Below are 21,404 nucleotides of genomic sequence, written 5' to 3'. Positions count from 1 at the left end.
GGTTACAGCTTATTTGGGTTTTGTCAACATTGAGCCGTTGCTTCACAGCTCTTGATATAGGTATGCGTTGCTCTTCGTACATGGTATATACTTTTCGACGTATCAAGTCGTCCAATCGGCATCGTCCATACATTTGGTGGAACTGGAATCTTTACGTTTCTTTCTTGTTTCTATGAGATTTGATGTAATTCTTTTTACTGTGGTCAGAGGTATTTTCGTCAAATCGCATATTTCACACGTAGAGGAAGTTGTACCAAGTCCTCTTTTAAGTAAGGTACTGTATACAGTTTTTACAATTTGCTTTGCATCTACAGATAAATGTTTCTTCTTTACCCGAACACTAGAAGAAGCCCCATTATTATTATCCTACGGACGCCACATATTGATAGAAAACGTAATGAATAAAATGAGTAATACTACTTAACACTTCCCGTGATACATAAAGACAAACAAATTTTATCAAGAACTTAAATTCAAGTATCTCCAGTAATATCAAGTATTTAAATACTGGTTGGTGTTCAGTTCCATAAACTTATTATATAAATACCTGAAAACCACTTAAAAGGTGATTAGCAAACCCGTCGCGCACTACCATCGAATTCGAAAAATCCTCTTATCAGTACAGTTTCGTCAATATAAGCCTTATCTGCAATTAAATCAACATTTAGAAATAAAGATTGACAAATTTTACCAGGAAACATATTTAAATGTTACCTCAAACCGGGCCTTTTATACTGTTATCGGTTAATCCAGCATGTTTAGAGTCGGTACTAATTGAAGTGAACCATTAACTGCTAAACAAACTTTACCCACATATCTAAAGTGTTCCACACATTGAAGGATTTTGTTATATAATTTTAGTACTGAGTCTTCAATATGACTTTTTCTGACCACCATCCATTTTGTTTTTTTGCATTGATTGTGAAGCCCTATTCAGTGCATTGGTTGTTTCCAGAGTTCAACAGGGTTTAAAGGTCTTCTAGACTCTTTGCCATTGTGGCGGTGCCATCTGCGTATCTGATGATCTTTTACCAGCAGAACAATGGTAATCTTGTTATATTTTTGCATCTTTAATTTCTTTTGTTGGCGTCTGTTAAAATATCAGATCTCCAATCAGATTCGAAAAGTGTTATCATAGTCTTTAAGTCTGCTTCGACTGTGTCAACATTATCGTCCTTCTTCTTTAAAGCATATGTAATTGCGATATCACAACACTGTTTTAGAGTTATGCCAATAGTCATCGCAAAAGTAGGAGATTCAAATCTTTTTTTAGTTGTATCATATTTAGCAACTATTTTAGTAGCTGTTACAAAACAGTCATAAAACCTTGGATTTAAAGCGTTAAATAGCGTTTGAACAGTTGGTTCAATTTTTTTAACCTCAATTAAAATTTTTGCCAACTCTCTCATTTTTCGGGATGTAACATTTATACAATGTTTTTCTCGATGCGATTTAAAGTATCTGGCTCCAAATGCACAAATTAATGAGTCTGTTTTAGCTACCATTGAGACCTCATCTATCCTCATAGTTGGAAACACTTTTTCTTGTAAATCGTTGTCAATTCCAGGTTTATAAATAAGTTTACTTTTTATTTGTTTATTTTTGTTTAATCTTTTTTGACATAACTTTCTATGACGCCGAAACTGCCTATCAACATAAAGCCCCAAACAAAATTCACATGGAACATAATTATATTCACTGCAAGGTATGTTCGTTTTTTTCATGGGTTTAAAATGGACCTGAGCATTTAAATAATTCCCTTTTTTTCTAATTAGTCCAATTAATTCTTTTCTCTCTCTACTGTTAATCGGTTTGGATAAAAGCTCTTGAACTTCCACTTCAGAAGAGTGTACATTTACAATATGTCTACTAAAATTCATAACGAGATTTTCACAAAAATAACAATAATTTTTTAATCTGTTTGGTTTTGATTTAGTCGAAGTAGATGTGCCTAGACTGTCTTCTATTTTTACTATTTGATCACAGTTCTGATTTCGTTTATCAACTTGTTCTTTCTCTTTTTTTCTTTCTTTGTTAATACCTTGGCTTTTCCTGCTGCGTGACTTAGTACAGCTTCCCTAAAATTCAGATTGTTAGTGCTATGTGAAAATTACATATTTACCTGATTTACCTCTGAATTATCGCTACCTTGAATACTTGGTGAATATGCACAATCCTTGTCAGAATCGTAGAATGAATTCTAAAACAATATTATGTTAGGATACATGTAAATTACGTAATGACCTTTGCTACCATTGAGACCTCATCTATCCTCATAGTTGGAATCACTTTTTCTTGTATATCGTTGTCAATTCCAGGTTTACGAATACGTTTACTTTTTATTTGCTTAGTTTTGTTTAATCTTTTTTGACATAGCTGTTTATGACGCCGAAATTGCCTATCGACATAAAGCCCCAAACAAAATTCACATGAAATATAATTATTTTCACCGCAAGGTCTGTTCGCTTTTTTCATGGGTTTAAAATGGACCTTAGCATTTAAATAATTCCCTTTTTTTCTAATTAATGCAATTAATTCTTTTCTCTCTCTACTGTTAATTGGTTTGGACAAAAGCTTTTGAACTTCCACTTCAGAAGAGTGTGAATTTACAAGATGTCTACTAAAATTCAAAACGAGATTTTTACAAAAATAACAATAATTTTTTAATCTTTTTGTTTTTGATTTAGTCGAAGTAGATGTGCTTAGACTGGTTTCTATTTTTACTATTTGATCACAGTTTTTATTTCGTTTATCAACTTGTTCTTTCCCCTTTTTTTTTTCTTTGTTAATACCTTGGCTTTTCTTGCGAGTTATTCTGCGTGACTTAGTACAGCTTCCCTAAAATTCATAGTGTTAGTGCTATGTGAAAATTACACGTTTACCTGATTTACATCTGAATTATCGCTACTTTGAATACTTGGTGAATATGCACAATCATTGTCAGAATCGTAGAATGAATCCTAAAACAATATTATGTTAGGTACATGTAAATTACATAAAGCCGAATAAAAAATTATTTTCTGCACGAATAAATTTTTAGTTCCTGTTGCTCTGACCATAAATATAACGTTTGTTCAAATGAACTTTTGCTTAGTTTTAAAAATATTATTATTAAATGAGTATAATAAGGTGCATTCAATTGTTTGGATATTTTTAAACAAGCCAAAATAATTTTAAAGTTCTGCACGAATTTCTTGTGACATTGTTAACTGTTAGTTCCTACAATGCTACTTGTTTTATAACATGTGTTAAATGCTAATGATGTACGTAATTTGTTATTACTAATTGGCATATTTACGATTAAAATTACTCAATGATATAACAATTACACTTTAAAACTACAAAGAATTGAATAGAAAAATCAAAATTCAAATCAAAAATAAAAAAAATCAAATAACAGAAGTAAAAGTATATCCTGTCAAAAGTCAAATGGTTACCTACAAAAAACCTAACAAAATAAGCCATTTTGAATATTTACAGGTCTGCGATCAAAAAATTGTTTAAAATTTAATGAGTGATTTTCATACTGTTTTCAACGCTGATTTCGGGAAAAATAGTGAAAAAATTTAATCACGTACACTTATTTCATAAAATTTCATAATAAAGAGTAATTATGAGAAACCAGCAGAATTTTTATGTCAGCACTTGTTCACCCACTCCCCATTCATTTACTGACTCACTGCGTCTTCTTTCATGTCAGTGCCTATTTGTCGCGCTGCTCCTTTCTTCGTCATTAATAAGCAGTGAGCCTTTGATGCTGTCCTACAGTTCACAGCAGCTCTTCACTTGGTGCAGTTCACGTGTTGTTGTTTCACCAGTACTTTAAAGTAGTGACTGTTTTCTTGAGTTGTGAAGTTATTGTGTTGTATAGACGCAAACAATGGCTACCAGAGGATGTATAAACTCGCCAGTTTATTTCGTTAAAAAAGTATATTTCGCTTATTTTGGTATAAAGTTAGGTGATCAAGATAAGCCTTGAGCCTCACAAGAAGTTTGTTCACTGTGTGTTAAAGGGCAATGGTTTCAAGGTAAAAAACAGTCCTTACGGTTTGGAATACCAATGGTTTAGAGGGAGCCCAAAAATCATAGTGATGACTGCTATTTTTGTTCTTGCAACGTACGAGTTTTTAATTTGAGAAACAAAAAGAATATTTCTTACCCTAACATTCAATCAGCCATTCGCCCTGTTTCTCATAGATCTGTAGTTCCTCCAGATTTTTTTGGATGATATACATGACCATCACGAGTCATTGGATCAGTAAGGTGATAGTGAAGAAAACAGTGATTGCTACGATCCTGGTACAACCTATCACATACCATTCTCACAATTTGAACTGAAAGATTTAGTAAGAGACCTAGGCCTTTCTAAAGAATTGGCAGCAGTTTTAGGATCTAGATTGAAAAATAAACATATGTTGGCTCCAGATACATCCTTTTCTTGGTATCGATGTAGGTAAAAGGGATTTGTATCTTTCTTCTCCCGAGATCACCTGGTGTTTTGCAGTGATTTTCCTGAGAGAGACTTTTTATCTATTCTTCAAAAAGAACCCTTAAAGCAGTACTTCTACACAATGGCAATAAGTACTTATGCTTCTATACCAGTTGGACACTCGGTTCACTTGAAAGAATGTTACGAAAACCTTGAACTGGTTTTAAGCAAACTCTGCTATTGAGACGACGAATGGACGCTATCTGGTGTTTCAAAAGTGATTTCAATGCTGCTTGGTCAACAAAATGGCTATACAAAGTTCCCTTGGTTTCTCTGTAAATGGGACAATAGAGACAAAAAGCAACACTACATAAAAAAAACTTGGCCCTTGAAAAACTTGGCTGATAAAACAATTTATCAAGGCATTGACTAAAGAAGGGGAGTGTTTCAGATATCTTTGTGGACAGTTTCCTGGTTTATCCACGGCAAACCTAAAGGAAGGAATCTTTGTTGGACCGGACATTGGAAAACTAATGACAGATTCCAACTTTGTGGACAAAATGGAAACAAATGAAAAGGTAGCATGTACATCTTTTAAATTGGTTGTTACCGGTTTCGTAGGTAACAAAAGAGATTCAAACCACAAGATAATCGTCGCAGACATGATCGATAACTTTAAGAAGCTGGGATGTAACATGAGCATTAAACTTCACTTTCTCCACTCACATCTTAACTTCTTCTTCAGGTTCCTTCTCCTATCGGAGGTTGGAAATCATCATCGCTATTTTACTTTTATTGGCCGCGCTTCTGAATAATTCTAATGAGAGGTGCAACTGAACCACTCTCTCAAATTTCTTAACCAGGATATTTTGCGTCGTCCTGGGTTTCTCTTCCCTTGCATAATTAATCTAAGTAATACGTACTTCTCGCCCCTGATTATATGACCCAGATATTGAATCTTTCTAATTTTAACAGTTTTTATGACTTCGCATTCTTTCTTCACTCTTTGTAACACCTCTATATTAGTTACTTTTTCGGTCCACGATATTCTGTGGATTCTCCTGTAGCACCACATATCAAAGGAGTTTAATTTTTTGAGTTCAGACTGTTTTATTATCCACGCTTCCATGCCGTATAGTAAAGTAGAAAAAACGTAACAAAGTAGCATTCTTGTGCAGATCTCTAGATTAAGGTTACGGTTGCAAAGTAAGTTCTTCAATTTTATGAACGTGTTTCTTGCCATTTCTATTCTAGATCTGATTTCTGTTGTTTGATCTTCGGTTAGCCACGTTCCTAAATATTTATATGTTGTTACTCTTTCGATCGTTGTATTATTGATGATCAGTTTATCTACATTTTGTGGTTTTTTTGAGAATATCATTGATTTCGTTTTCTTGAGATTCATTTGCAGTCCGTACCTTTCACATGCATTGTATACATGTTGTATTATGTACAGTACATAATACACATCTTAACTACTTCCCCGTAAACCTTGGTGATGTCAGTGAAGAGCAAAGCAAAAGATTTCACCAAGACATCAAAGAAATCTAAAGAAGATACCAAGGAAGACGGAACGTGAGCATGATAGCAGACTACTGCTGGACGATTAAAAGAGATGATCCCCAACGAGTCCACAGCCGGAAAAGCAGTAAAAGAAGCTTCGACAGAATAAGGACTTATGAGCTTAAAGAGAAATGTAAGTGTACATACTGGAAATGTAGTTTAGAACATGATTAATAAATAAACGAAATTTTATAACTTTGGAAAAAGGTGAAAAATTACTTACATTTTGTTATTATACCCAAACATACTCCCTACTTTGTGAGAAAACCTGACGTGATATACAAACATTTTATATAACATAAAAGGCTGACCGGGTATTACGAGACCCCAGGTAAACTAAAGTTTAAATTTAATCTAGCCCTTAAATATTCTTATCTGCACAATTTTTTATTAATAAAATATATAGATAAAAGATTGCCAATTAAAAATTAAGATATGTGAACTAATAGCCAAAAATTGTAAGTTGGGATCAAAACAGACCCCGGTCAGTCCGATGAATGTTATGAAAAATTTTGAGATATTATTTTATCAGAAAATACTTACCGCTACAATTTAGAAACAACAGAATTTGTAATTTTCTTCTATGTTTGCACCAATAATTGTATATTTCTCTGGATGAATGTAAAATACATTATCAGTTAAAACGGTAAAGTTTGTTTAGCATTAAAGGGTTGACTTCAATTAGTACCGACTATAAACATCCTGCGTTAACCGATAATAGTATCAAAGGCCTGGTTTCAGGTAAAACTTAAATATGTTTCCTGTTAAAATTTGTCGCTCTTCATTTCTTAATGTTGATTTAATTGCGTACAATCCAAACTCATTATAATTGCATTAATACAGATAAGGCTTACATTGACGAAACTGTACTGACAAGAGGGTTTTTCGAATTCGATGATAGTGCGCGACGGGTTTGCTAATCACCTTTTAAGTGGTTTTCAGGTATTTATATAATAAGTGTATGGAACTGAACACCAACCAGTATTTAAATACGAGTTCTTGATAAAATTTGTTTGTCTTTATGTATCACCGGAAGTGTTAAGTAGTATTACTCATGTTATTCATTACGTTTTCTATCATTATGTGGCGTCCGTGGGATAATAATAATGGGGCTTCTTCTAGTGTTCCGATAAAGAAGAAACATTTATCTGTAGATGTACTTGAGGGAGGACTTGACACAACTTCCGCTACGAGTGAAATGTGTGATTTGACGAAAATACCTCTGACCACAGTAAAAAGAATTACATCAAATCTCATAGAAACAAGAAAAAAACGTAGATTCCAGTTCGACCAAATGTATGGACGAAGCCGATAAGGACTTGTATATACCACGATACCATGTACGAAGAGCAACGCATACCTACATTAAGAGCTCTGAAGCAACGGCTAAATATTGACGAAACCCAAATAAGCTGTAGCCTCACCAGCTTATGGAAAATTTTGAAAAGTATGGGCTTTAGATATCATATAATTGACAAAAGACAAGTAATTATGAAATCTCATAGATTACAAAAATGGCGTTATGAGTATATAACTTCGATAAGAAAATTCCTTTCTGAAAATCGTCCGATAATTTACCTCGACGAGACATGGTTTGACACACATTCAACGCGACCTAAAGGAGTTGCCGATTCCTCCGGTAAATGTAAGACAAAAGCTCCGACAAATAAAGAAAAAAGAATAACGATTTTACATGCTGGATCAGAAAATGGTTGGGTTCCAAATGCCCTGTGGCTTTCTGCAAAGAATATTAAAGGCTCCTGCGTCGACTACCATGAAGATAAAACGGCAGATCTTTTTGAAGAATGGTTCAAAAATATTATTATGCCAAACACTCCTCGGAATAGCGTGATAGCAATGGACAATGCAAGCTATCACAGTCGCCAACTAAGTAAGGCTCCAAACTCGAATAATACTAATTTGGAAATTCAAAATTACATGGAGACGAATGATATGTATTTTGAAGAATGTTACACCAAACAAGAGCTTTTAGAAGTTTTAAAGGCATTTTCTATAAAAAAAGTATATGTTTGTGATACATTGGCAGAGGAAATGAGACATACACCAATATATTTTACATCCGTTTTTTTGTTTTTGTCGTCGTAATTATTGTAAATTTTGTGGATCCTTTGCTATATTATACGAGTACCGTCTAGTCAGTGTTAATTGTCAAAAGACCGACTCTGTCTATCTCGTTTGCTGATCGCTCCGGACCGGTATTAAAAATGGGCCAAGTCAGATAAATTTAATAATATTTATGACCGCACTAAATGAAGTCAACCATTTTCTGCTAAGCAAACTTTATAATGGTGCCTCAAATATTGGGAGAATTTGCTATTAACTTTTTCGACACAGCGGACTGTTTAAGTCAAACCTTTTAGTCCTAATCCAAAATAGTCGAAAATTCGTGAAATATACTTTGTTTTATTGGACAATTAGGTAAGCAAAAAGAAAATTAAAAATATTCGGAAGCATTAATCAGTTCAGGTATTTAATTGAAATTACTATTTAAAATCTATAAGAACCATAAAAACATCTCGTGTAAGGTCAGCAAGCACAAATAAATCAAAAATAGAAAATTATGTTGATTGAAAGATTGTTTAAAATTTTAATTTTGTCCGTACATACACAGTACGTGCATAATTGTCGTATTTACCTCTACCAAAAGAAATTCCATTCTACTTACAGGGCTTGGAGGTGGACTCTCTTTTTCGAAGACTGGATCAATACTTTCGGGTTTAATGTGTCCTAAAAGTGTAAAGTATAAATTTCATTCTCCTATGATGGATCGTGTGTGTTTTTTCAAACATTCAGCAATATTTTTAAAGTAAAATAAAATTTAAAGAAAAAAAAGTTAATTTTAAAATAGGGGACTGTTTAAAGACCTTACGATTTAGGTATATAAATAGTTTGAGTAGTTATTTAAAATTTTGAGAATTAGAAATATTACAGTATTACGTATCAACGACTTACTAAAAAATAGTAAATATACATGTAAATATATATATATATATATATATATATATATATATATATATATATATATATATATATATATATATATATATATATATATAGTTGGTACAGTATAAATTCCGACCGCACGTCATCCGCGTCATAGTAAGCGACGTCACATGATACCAACACAAAATATTTAAGTCTTAGGTCTGTTCCTTCTTAGAATCTTTTAGCCAAGTGTTATAGCCACTAGACATATTTTATTATATATGCGTAGAAATAATATTTGAAGATTTCTAAAAGAAATAGACCATAAATAAAGTATACTATATTATAGTATATATAATTGTCGTTAGAGATCACAAAGTGTATTAAGTTCAGATTTGTTTAACTTGAAATCAAATTTAATTATTTTCAGAAGAACATGGGATTTTGACCTCTTTAAGGATTCAATTGACCGAAAAAGAACTCTTTAGTGGTTGTCGTATGTAACTCAGTATTGTAGTGAAAGACATTGGTCTTAAATGGTTAATAGATGATCCAAGGCGAGGATTGATGAAACAGTCTCACATTGTTGTGAAGAGAGCAGAATGTTTGAGATTATATCGAAAATATTTTCATTGAAGAACTATACAAGTTTGTTGTTATAGATGAAACTTTGATTTTTCAGAATGGATCTATATGTCGCTCATGGCAAATAAAAATAAAAGAAGCGTAATATCTATTAAAATGGATGGAAAACGGTAATACATTTTAATCATATCGAAAACGTAAAGGTGTTATAATAATTTTTTTTAGATACATTATTCTTCATGCTGGTAATGAAAATAGCTTAACATGAAGGCTATATTTTCCTCTAAATAGGCTTTAATGGACTACCATGGACCATCCCTAATTATAATGAATAACGCTCCATACCATAGCATGTTGTTAGAGAAAGCACCAAACATGTCTTCAGCCAAGACTGCAATAAAATATTGGTTAACGAACAATAAACTGCCTTTTAATGAAACAATGTTAAAAAACGATCTTTTGCGTTTTGCGAAAAAAGTAAGTACGCTTAATACGCAGTCCCTAACTTCGTTCCTATTGGTCATAGAAGGTTTCTTTTCTTTTTAATGTGAGTTTTTTACCAGTTATCCAATGGTTGTACGTACAAGTCTGTAGCTTGAAAAATATAGAAGTTATTACAATTGTTTACAAGTAAAAAACATACCCCTTTATCAAACGTTTATTTTGTAAATAATTTAGATGAAAACGCAATATGCATTTAACTTCTGAGATAGTTTATTGTGTCTAGCATTATTAATAGAGCAAGTTCAATAGTTTAAATATTTAGGCTCAGGGATAAATAAATTAAATAACTTTTAAACTATTTGACCGATCGGGGGGAAATTTCGCACAAATTTAAAAAACGGTAATTCCTCGATGTTCAAATGTATTAATAACATTTTATTTTGTTAATAAAAAAAATAATAAAAGTTATAAATTAGTGCAAAAAAAACTGTTTTTTGCAAATATCTCCTATATATAAAAAAAATGATATAAATATTGTTTATGTAAAATATAATGGAAAAAACTTAAAAAACCATAAATTATTGTTTTTCATCTATTCGTCATCTAGTAACCCCCGCCTATGTCTTAAAAGCTTCAGATATCTGCGAAAAATTTTGCCGTGAAATCGATGATTTTTGCATAACCAGACTGGACTATAACCGCTATACCTTATTTTCCTGCAGGATTTTTTTAAGTCCCTAGCTGGACTTGGAATAATTTTTTATTTTATTGTATTTTCCAGGTATTTTCGACATTTATATTTTCGCATATTTTATTTCGATTTATCTGATATTTTTGACTTGATGCAATTTCGTAAATTTCTTTCAGGATTTTTTCTAGGTCCCTAAACAGAATAATTTCGTATTTTATCTCTATTTTTCAGGTATTTTTTTAACTTTTAATTTTTCTAATATTTTATTCTTTAGAGACTTTGAAATATTTCATGTTGTAAAATAACTTTTTTTTCTCGCTTGTGTTTAACTTGGATGTAATGTGATTGTTGATTATTCCCGAAGTACCGCTAATAAACATTATTATCTATTTTTCAGAGAAATTAACATTTTTCACTTTTTCTGAAATCTCAGCGACTTCACTCTTCACTTTTTTATTTTTGTGTTATTAGTCTTAGGCGCACTAATTAATCTTTCCTTGCAGATTCTTAGCTTTAAGACTAATTAACCCATTTTCTCTTGCCGATTCTTAGCCTTAAGATTAATTAACTCAAGTCTCTTGCAGATTCTTAGTTTTAGTTAAAATTTATTGCATTTAATATAAAAAGGTATTTCCATTTAGCTTTGGACATATACAAACTTTATGTCCACGGACCGAGATCCTGACCTTCTCCGGTCATCACAAGCTATGGATAGTGCGACTGGACCACCTTCCCTCATTCCCGAGGGTTCAGGCCAGCGACAATACGACTGTATTTTCAATGCTATATAATTAATAAGGGGAATTGCCAAAAAAACCATTATAACCGACATATTGGCAGAGATGGCTATAAAGAATGTTAAGCTTTAAACATGTGGAAAGAAACTCTATAAACTGTTACACCCCAGACATAACAAAATACTATTAGTCATACGGAAAATGTAATTAAAAAGTGGTATGACCGAGAGTATATACTAGATAGACAAGAAATTCTACCTATTATAATTAATATAAACGGCGACAGTGATTCAAATAGCAGCTGTGACATAGACAGTGTTTAGTAAGTAAAGCATCTTACGGCTCTTTGAGCATTAAAATTATGCGAATGGTACATAGTCTGATCTCTAAATTTAGATTTTTGCACGTTAGGAGTGGCTTCATTCGTATAAATGTGATCTGGCAATCTCTATTCGCCTGTTTATTTCTGCAGTAAATTCATTGGTTTCATTAGGTGCGTGTTTAAGTGTGACGTGGTTGGTCACAAATGTTGATAGAAAAACCCGAAATTATTTCTTGGCGCCATCGATATTTGCGAGAAATTCGTACATTTCAGGAACAAAACTACAACATTCTATATTTGGACAAATCATGGGTAAATATTGGTTACAGTGTCAATTATAAATGGAAGGACACTTCCGAAGGGATGCATTTGCTCGTGGACTCACTACAGGCTTGAAACCCCCTACTGCACGCGGCCCACGCCTCGTTTTACTGCATGCAGGAAGTAAAGATGGTTTTATTAATAGAGCCGAACTAACTTTTTTAGCAAAGAAAAATACAGCAGACTATCATGACGAAATGGATGGACTTATTTTCGAAAATTGGTTTAAAATTAAACTTCTCTCAAATACTCCCGATAAAACTGTAATAGTAATGAACAATGGGTCGTATCACTCCAGGAAGTTGGAAAGAATTCCGAACAATTCTGACAAAGGTAGACATAAAGGAGTAGTTGCGTTCAAGGAATATTTATTTCTAAGAAGATTACCTAAAATCCGAACTGTTGGACGTTGTAACTCATTTTAAATCGCAGTATGATGAGCGTATCGTAGATGAAATTGCAAAAAGTAAGAATGTTAAGTTGCTAAGAGTACCCCATATCACTGTGAACTAAATCCGATAGAGCTGGTACGGAGTAAAATAAAAAGATTCGTGGCAAGACATAACACAAACTTTAAAAAGGAACAAGTAGAAAATCTAATACATAAAGCGTACTCTCAAGTTACTCCACAAAATGGAATAATTACGTGCAACACGTAATTAGCAGAGAAAAACAAATGTGGAATATCAATCATTTACTGGACAATATCGACCCAGTTATAATAAACCTTAATGACGACAGTGGCAGTGAAAGTGCGGAAGACGGGAGTATAGAAGAAATGTAAAATACACAGTTTAAATACATTTTAATTATTTATGTAGGTATCTAAGTATTTATTAAGGTTTAACATATTTATGCGCTTTAATAAATTATTATAGAAATGTTTTATACAAAATTATTTTTATTTTATTCACATAAAGGTATATTTCGAAAAAAAAAAAAATGTTTTAGAGCCCCTGACAGCCACTAAATGTCAATAATATTAATTCCTAAGTTAATTATAGTTATCCTATAGAAAAAAGTATATTTGCTACAAGCCCGTTTCTAATAAAATTTGGCATCATTGTTTGTCATAAGAACCTGAACTGTAAAGTCAGACAGACTATAGTATTTTTGTGGGCTTTATCCTAGGGACATGGAGTTCCGGACTGGAAATCCCTAAAGGCGAACATATTTGAGTATAGTCTCCTATCTTGAATTCTTTTGATAACGTCAGGTATATGTTTGCGATTTTGTTGCGTTGTACCATTATAGGAGTCCAAAATCTTATGTCCAAAATCATATAGTTATGCTAACTCTATGGAAGTATAATAGCGATCTGTAGTAACGTTTCGACCTGTATCCTTTATTGGTTCAACTAAACGCTTCACAATACCTTTGGGTCCTCTAGACTCTGGCGTCGTGCTTTCGACCTTTTCAGAATAAACCTCTATTTTCAGAACGTAACGAGATTTACAATCTGTTAACATCCGAATAAGAATCTCATACTTTCCTCGTTTATTTTTCACGAAAACTTTAAAAGGACACCTTCCTCTAAACAGGGACAGCATCTAATCAATAACGACATTCACTCCTAAAGTAAAGTACCTTAGGAATATGTCGTTCAATATTTCAAAGATATTTTTAAGTAGTGCAAATTTATCTTGATTTCTTCGCTATCATCAAATCACAAAACTTTTAACCAATCTACAAATCTGTTTTTGTTCACGATACCAACATAGATAACCCTGTCAAATGCTTTTGACCACAAATCATGACAGTTCAACTTAGTATCCCCATTTAGGCCCATTAAAATTAAAATACCAGTAAAAGCCAGTACTTCAGATTTGTCGATTTTCTCCACATTGTTCCTTTCACTCTCCTCATTAGTATAACGGATAATTACGTCGATTATGTCATCGTGGCCGAATTTTAAAAGTGACTCTAATAGACGTAACGATACCTTTGTTACGGAGATCTTCCCGTTCTCATAAGATGTTCTTCTTCGATCGTCTACTAATTCTTGGAGGGTGACACAAGTATGCTCTACCAGTTTTAATCACATACTGATGCACAGGAATTACATCCGAGTTGTCATTCTAAGCATCATCAATTTCAAAATCTTCGTTGTGGGGATCTGGCAAAATAAAATCTTCTGTTTCACTTATATCGCAGTCATTATCGTCATACTTAATGTCTGAATCACTAGCACTATTTTGGATCTTCTCTATTTCCAATTCCAACTCGCGTTCTGACAAATACTTGCTCATTTTGAATCAATTGCGTTCACTACTTCCTAGCACAACATATAAACAAGCACTAACAGCTCCTACGAATTCCTACAAAACAAAGAAGCGAAGCCCAAGATACGCGCAACAACTGCAATTCTAACGGACACGAGTCAAATTCCTTTTAAAGAGGAGGCAACTCAAAACAAATTCCTTCCAACGAGAAATTATATAGAAACCTTTATTAACAAGTTTTACGATGGGTGGACATTTTGTGCCCATCCACATTTAACTCAAGATATTTAATTTTCAAAATTATCGGTAGAACTTATACGGAAGAACGGAAAATTAACTTTCGATAGAGGGTCGTCTTTTTAACATTAAATATTTTTGGAACACTTAATAAACCTGTTACAAGGGAATACGCATTAGGTGCACATTTTTTACCCACCCTTGGTCGTTTAAGGGTTAAAGGAGACGGTACCTAAAGAAGAAGACAGGTTAAATTTTAAAAATATTTATATATATATATATATATATATATATATATATATATATATATATATAAACTTTCCCCAGTGTTACGGGGTTTCATTTACCCAAGCAAACATGTTCTAAAATGCGGCAACTTAAATTGTCAACGTTTATTAACAAAAATTAGTAAAATTGTTCTTGTGTATTTATAGTTGACCATTAATACCTCTTGTATAACATTCATATGTTATTCAAAATAAATAAGCACATTATGTGTGTTATGTGTATCACTTAACATAAAATAACCGTTTTTTTATTAACTATGTTTATTTTAATAATTCCAAATAATTTTGGATTTAGTCATTCAGTTCTTCGAAAATTACACTCCTTTGAATCATTTTTTAAATTTAACTCAACTTGCCTACTACGACTTAATCACAAATAAATAAGATAAACTTTTAAAAATGTCTAAGAAACATAACGAATCTTAAAAAAAATTACGTAAATAAAATATTACTTACCTCCTGCTGCTTGCGACAACACACGCTTAGATCTATGACTCATTACACGGCCTACACAATATCTTTACTCCCTGTGAAAACTAGGAAGCAAATGAACGATATTAAACACAACAAGTGGTCTACGTACTTTCGTCAAACTCGAACCGGTATTTAATTACTGTGTTTTTACATATTCATGCCAAAATGTAACAATATATATTTTGTGACGTGTGGCAACATCTACCGAGTCCATAATGATTGCAATTATAATGGTTTTAGCTGTTGAAGTCAAAAGGTCTGTTTAATGTAAAAATGATTTATATAAAAAATCGAAATATTAAAAAACCGACAATGGTAACAAGCCTAAAAAATAAGCTAAACGAATATACACGAGTTATAACTCGAAAAAAAAATATATATATATATATATATATATATATATATATATATATATATATATATATATATATATATATACATCTCCATTTTGAACTCTTTGCATTGCAGTAATTTGGCATCACCAAGAAATTCTATCATTTTCGAGTTATAGCTCGTATATATTCGTTTAGCTTATTTTTTAGGCTTGTTACCATTGTCGGTTTTTCAATATTTCGATTTTTTATATAAATCATTTTTACATTAAATAGACATTTTGACTTCAACAGCTAAAACCATTATAATTGCAAGTGTGGTAAATAGGTGTGACAAACTTCAGGGGGTGATTTTACATATATACATAATGACAGTTTGCTATATAAATGTATGTCTACAAACACTTCGTGTTGAAATTTTTCTTACAAACTGACTATTTATTTCTCTGAAGCCGGTTGAGATATGCAAATGAAATTTGCTGGGTTTTAAGGGAGTTCTTGCGTATTTTTTAAGACATTAAGAATTTTATATTCATCATTGGCGCGTATATGGTCTGATTTGTTTTAAAGAAAAAAATAGTACCTATGCCCCTGAGATATTTCAAATAAAAAATCATTTTTGAATTCCTCGTTGAATTTGTGACAATAAATCTCTCTTTCGTATTTTTCATATGAGGCGTCGTTTTTATGAAAAAAAAAACATCTTAACGCGTATTTTTCATTTCATATTTATTAAATTATCAAGATCTGTCTTATACAATCACATTAAACCAGAATAATAACGCAAAGACGTGATATGTTCAACATGACGTGATACATATGACTCATAGACGTGACATAAGATTCAAATCTTCTCCTCATTGATTGTTGTATTTGCGCAAATATTCCTCGTGCATTTCTTATTGCCTCACAACCATAATTCGATTTTTCAGGTTATCAACATTTTTGACGAGTGGAATAAACTGAGTTGAGAAAACCCCAAATTCAAAAATACAGACGATTTAAATCCGGCGATCGAACATTGACGAAATTCGTGTACCCCCAACAATAAATTGTCAGCAGGACTCTGGTCTTTCGGCATACGACCGTTAGCTAGCCACTGACCCCTATGAGTCCGACACCATTTGAGGATTGCGCGTTGCACGAAGCATCGTGGGGCTCCACCCTCCCCGTAGTACCTGTGTTGCGGTACGCACACCCGTCCGTTATCCCCCCCGGGCGGAAAGGTGAACGCAGGTCGAGGCTCGAGCTCGCACGTTTGACAGGTAGCCGCCGAGGAGCACTCCTCTACTACTCTTAAGTCTCCCAAGGTGGGTACGTGCCGTAACCCCACGCCCTTAGTGGGGAAAGGGCGTATCAGGGACGCAGCACGTTCAACCTCACCTTGGTTCTGTGGAATGAGAGTAGAATGGTTCCACGAGAGGCTCGTCTCGGATACTAGGAGTTTAGACCGGTGACCGAAACGCCGAAGCACCCTGCGTGCGTTTCTACAAACCCGACATCTCGAACGACGGCTCTCAACCTCTTCAGTCCTTCCCATTACTCGCCTCTTACGACAGGTAGAGATAACTTGCTCCGGCTGTATTCTTGTCTCCGGCTGTTTTGTATCTCCCCTATCTATTCAACGATTTGGATATACTGGTGATATACAACGAAAATGGGCTCGTGCACGTAAGATTGTCGATCATTTCCATCACTTCGAGCATAGATGAAGTGATGTTTCCATCACTTTGAAGAAATTTATATGCAAATGGTTTTTTGTCGAATGCACATTAATGTGGATTCTTAAAGCATTGTTTGTTGAAAACTACCTGCCACACATATATCTTAATAACTGATATTAATTCTGATAGATTTTTCTATTATTACAGTAATTATATATACGAAAGGTTTTTATTGTGTGCCATTGTATATTTACTTTTATAGTACAAGACAGAAGAAATGAACTGAAATACATATTTACTTTAATTGATTTTAATTTCCCCTCCAGATTCACCAGATTATCTCAAAATTTTGCAATTAAGTTTCATGGGTGTAATTTTGATAAACATTCTCTACTGAACAGGATAATTTCTAAATGAGAATAAAATAGACCTTAATTTATTAGTATGTGGTTCTCAGAACTTCTGTAGAAAAATCATAAAACAACTATACAACAAGTGTTATAAGAATTAAGATATTTGAAAAATAACTGAGCAAGTATCATAAGCAAAATAGAAATAAAACAACTTAAGTGATTTGGACATATAAGGATAGACAAAATAAGAAGAGAAGATAATCTGGGAAAATGGAAAAGCTGAGAGCAAAACGTTTAGAAGTGAAATATGTCTGCAAAGTACCAAAAAATGTGGATAAACTGGATTAGATTTAAAATAAGTAAAGTTGAGCTGTAATTTGTACAAGGATGTGGAAAAACGAAAAAAATTATCCTCACTCAGTAAAATTTATACATGGATTTAGTAGCATATTGGTCTACTACATTACATTGATAAAGGAAATGTTTTTATTTCAACAATATGCAGCAGTATGAATTTTGTTTCTTGGAGAAGAATTGACACACTTAAGATGTGTTGTGAAGAAGAATGATTCAATACCTTGATATCCAGAACCGACACAATGGACAAACTACACTTGTCAAAAGGCTGGAAAAACATAAAGATTTATAATCACTAACATATGCAAAGATTAAAAAAAGAATCCTTCAGAAAAAAGTAATCAACAAAGCAAGGATCCTGATTTATAGAATCTAATATAATACCATTCAATTTTAATATACCATTCTGAAACTTACTTGCTTTAAGTATAATACAGATAAAAAAAAGACTATTACAACCTCAGAAAAATACTAGGTCCAATATAAGAGGAATCAACCTAATCAATAGTATGTATGAGCAGCCATCCTGGACTTAAGTAAAGCTTTTGACAGAGTCTGGCATAAAGGGTTAATTTACAAAATGAGAGGCTATGGATACAGTGGGACAATGATGAGACTAATCTCTTTGTACTCAAGCAAATGGTGCTTCAAAGTTAGAATAGGACAAGTCCTGTCTGAGCTCAGAACCACTGAGGCTAGAGTGCCACAGGAAGTGGTCCTGCCTACAAAATAATTGCCAGATTCTTTTTCATAGTGATTACATTGAAATGATGAGTAACAACAGCTATTTTATACACTCCACAGATTACTGTATCTACACAGTAAAATAGACACACAAAATATAGTTAATATAGTATATATTCAATTGTAGGTAAATATTTTACATGTTTATAAATATCACTAAGTTTCGATACAGTTTTAATAGGAAATTATACTGTTCTGTTGATAAAATTGAAAACATAAAACACATAAAACCTATAGCTGTTTTTGAGAAAAATTACTATTACCTTCTACCAAAGAATATAGATGCAAATATGCATCTATATTCTTTGCTTCTACAGTACTTTAAAACCAACAATTAGAAACTGTTAAGCATTATTGTATCTGCACCAAGGAATATAAAGCATTTATATTCTTTGCTAAAATGATGTAAAATTGATAAAAGTATTTTAGTGCTATTCATCGTTTTTTGTTAAGTGCACTAAGCACTATACAGGGATTCGTATTTACTTACCTCTTCCATCTTTTTGATATTCTTCAACTGACTCAAGTTTATTTTCATATTTTATTTCAGACTTTACTGTTAATTCCTTCAAGACTAAATTATCAAATGTATCATCTGTACTATTTGGTTCCGCTTTAATTTCACTTTTAAAGCTATCCACAAAATAATTGTCCAACTCATTATCATCTATTTCTATTTTACATAGCTCCTCAACAACTTCTTGTTTTACTTCCATTTGGTTAAGCACTGTTTTAAGATTTCAATACTAATTTTACTCTCATCCAAAATGACTATAAATTACTCAAAGAAATGGAACCGAACCGAACTTCAGTGATTACCCCCTTTTTAACAAATTATTAGGCAGTCGTAGCATTCACAGACAACTAATAACGATTTGTTTGTGTTAGTATTTGGATTGGATTAGCTTAGCTGGAGGACTGGACACTGGACTTGACACACATTCGAAATGTCCGAATACTCCGAATACCTGTTCTGACCTGGCTCTCGCAGTGTTGCCAACCTTCTTGCAAGCTTTTTCCCTCAACTTGCCTTAAAAATTTCCAATTTTATGAAAAAATTCTCTCCCGTTTACAAAATGGGTCTTAAGTAGACTTTACACTACATGATTTTATCATATGAGATTTGTTATGATTCCTCGTTTCTATGATGTTTTAAAAAATCGTGTTTACATTGCATGATAAGTTATGACTTATGATATGGGTGATAACACCGAACAACCTCATTATCACCACCGTTGTTCGGTGGTGATAATGAGTGAGGTTTTATTGATTCTTTTTTGTTTATGGTCATAAAGATATTAGACACAGTATAGGCAAAGAATATAGACGCCTAGCTAAGCGTCTATATTCTTTGGTATAGGTATCAACTATTAGATTTTGATACCATTATATAATGGAAGATCAGACTCCATTTGGCTTGCAGGTGGCTCTTACAAAGAAATCGTGGATAGGGTATATCAAATTTAGTGTTGATATTATACCAAATTAAAAATAATTAATAAAGAAACTAAAATTATGACTAAGAAGGCTATAAAACACTAAACTAAGAATAAAATAAACTAAATAAATAATAAAAGAAAAATACGACACAATAGCACACATTAGATAATAGGTTCAACATCAATGCAACAAACAAAAAATGAATAAATAATGTTGTCTTTGGGTAAGGGAATGTTGCTGAATTGACATAAGAATAAGACGCGATATTTAAATATGTTGGTGTTACCCGTATTATTACCGAAAATCATATGATTTTATTATGCAAAATAGACACCGTCCTATTCTCCTGTGACAAGCTATGACGAGCCGCATGGCAGTGCTTATGACAAATCACACAGTGTAAACATGTAAATTTTACTTATGACCAAATCATGTAGCGTAAAGTCACGTTATGTTCAGCAAAAAAAAAATACTTAATCTTATTTCGGCGCCTTTCACGGCATTTTGGTGTCTTAAAGAAGTATTACCAGTTGCCAAAAACGAGGAAATACTTGATAATAGCAGAATTTTTTTTAGATATTTCTTACCTGCAGCATGTTTTTGCAGTTTTCACTTTTGCCACATAAAATGTCTGCATTACACACTTTCCACATACATTTTTTATTATTATGTAGCAAAGCCTTAACCCAGATTTTAAAAGAAGGATCTTCTAATCACTTAACATTAAATGTTTTTATCTAGATTTGTTTTTTTTTATTGGATGACTATCACTAATCAATAAAACACTACTGTTATTATTGTCACTCATTTTTATTGTTATACTTACACTCTGCTCTAAACTCCAATAATTATTAAGAAGTAACAGAAAGCAGAGTAGGTACCTATATTGCTTAAAAAGAATATACTGTGCAGAAAGTACCTACCTAATAATAAAGACGAAATTATTGGGACAAGTGCTTACATCAGCATTCATTAAGTTTTATTATATTTTGATTTGGGGAATAGGTACCTAAAGATATGTTTAATTCTTTTCAAATATTCTTCTCTATTTTTTTTAAATATTTTACAATTTGCACTGGAGTAAATATTCCCTTTTGAGTTAATTTTTTCCCTTTTATGTCAAAAACTCCCGCAAAAAGGGAAATTTCCCTTCGGTTGGCAACACTGCTGGACAAGAACGGTTGTTAGTGTCCTTGGGCTCTGGATATATTTACAACCTGTTTACAATTTAATTCACAGCGCATTACTCTCGACCA

General features: G+C 32.7%; 1 protein-coding gene across 1 annotated transcript; it reads right to left on the bottom strand.

The window, feature by feature from the left end:
- Positions 1 to 250: 250 nt before the first annotated feature.
- Positions 251 to 19,805, bottom strand: LOC140437443 (uncharacterized). The gene is made up of 6 exons (XM_072526977.1): positions 19,199 to 19,805; positions 8,679 to 8,740; positions 2,892 to 2,960; positions 2,254 to 2,838; positions 2,132 to 2,200; positions 251 to 2,078 (listed from the first exon to the last, which is right to left on the bottom strand). The coding sequence occupies exons 1-6, from the start codon at positions 19,422 to 19,424 to the stop codon at positions 1,071 to 1,073; spliced, it is 2,019 nt and encodes a 672-aa protein (XP_072383078.1). The 5' UTR covers positions 19,425 to 19,805; the 3' UTR covers positions 251 to 1,070.
- Positions 19,806 to 21,404: the final 1,599 nt, after the last annotated feature.

The sequence above is a fragment of the Diabrotica undecimpunctata genome, chromosome 3 (assembly GCF_040954645.1).
Source record: "Diabrotica undecimpunctata isolate CICGRU chromosome 3, icDiaUnde3, whole genome shotgun sequence".
Lineage (NCBI taxonomy): Eukaryota > Metazoa > Arthropoda > Insecta > Coleoptera > Chrysomelidae > Diabrotica > Diabrotica undecimpunctata.
The sequence above is the reverse complement of the archived record's forward strand: the minus strand, read 5'-3'. Positions and strand labels throughout refer to the sequence as shown.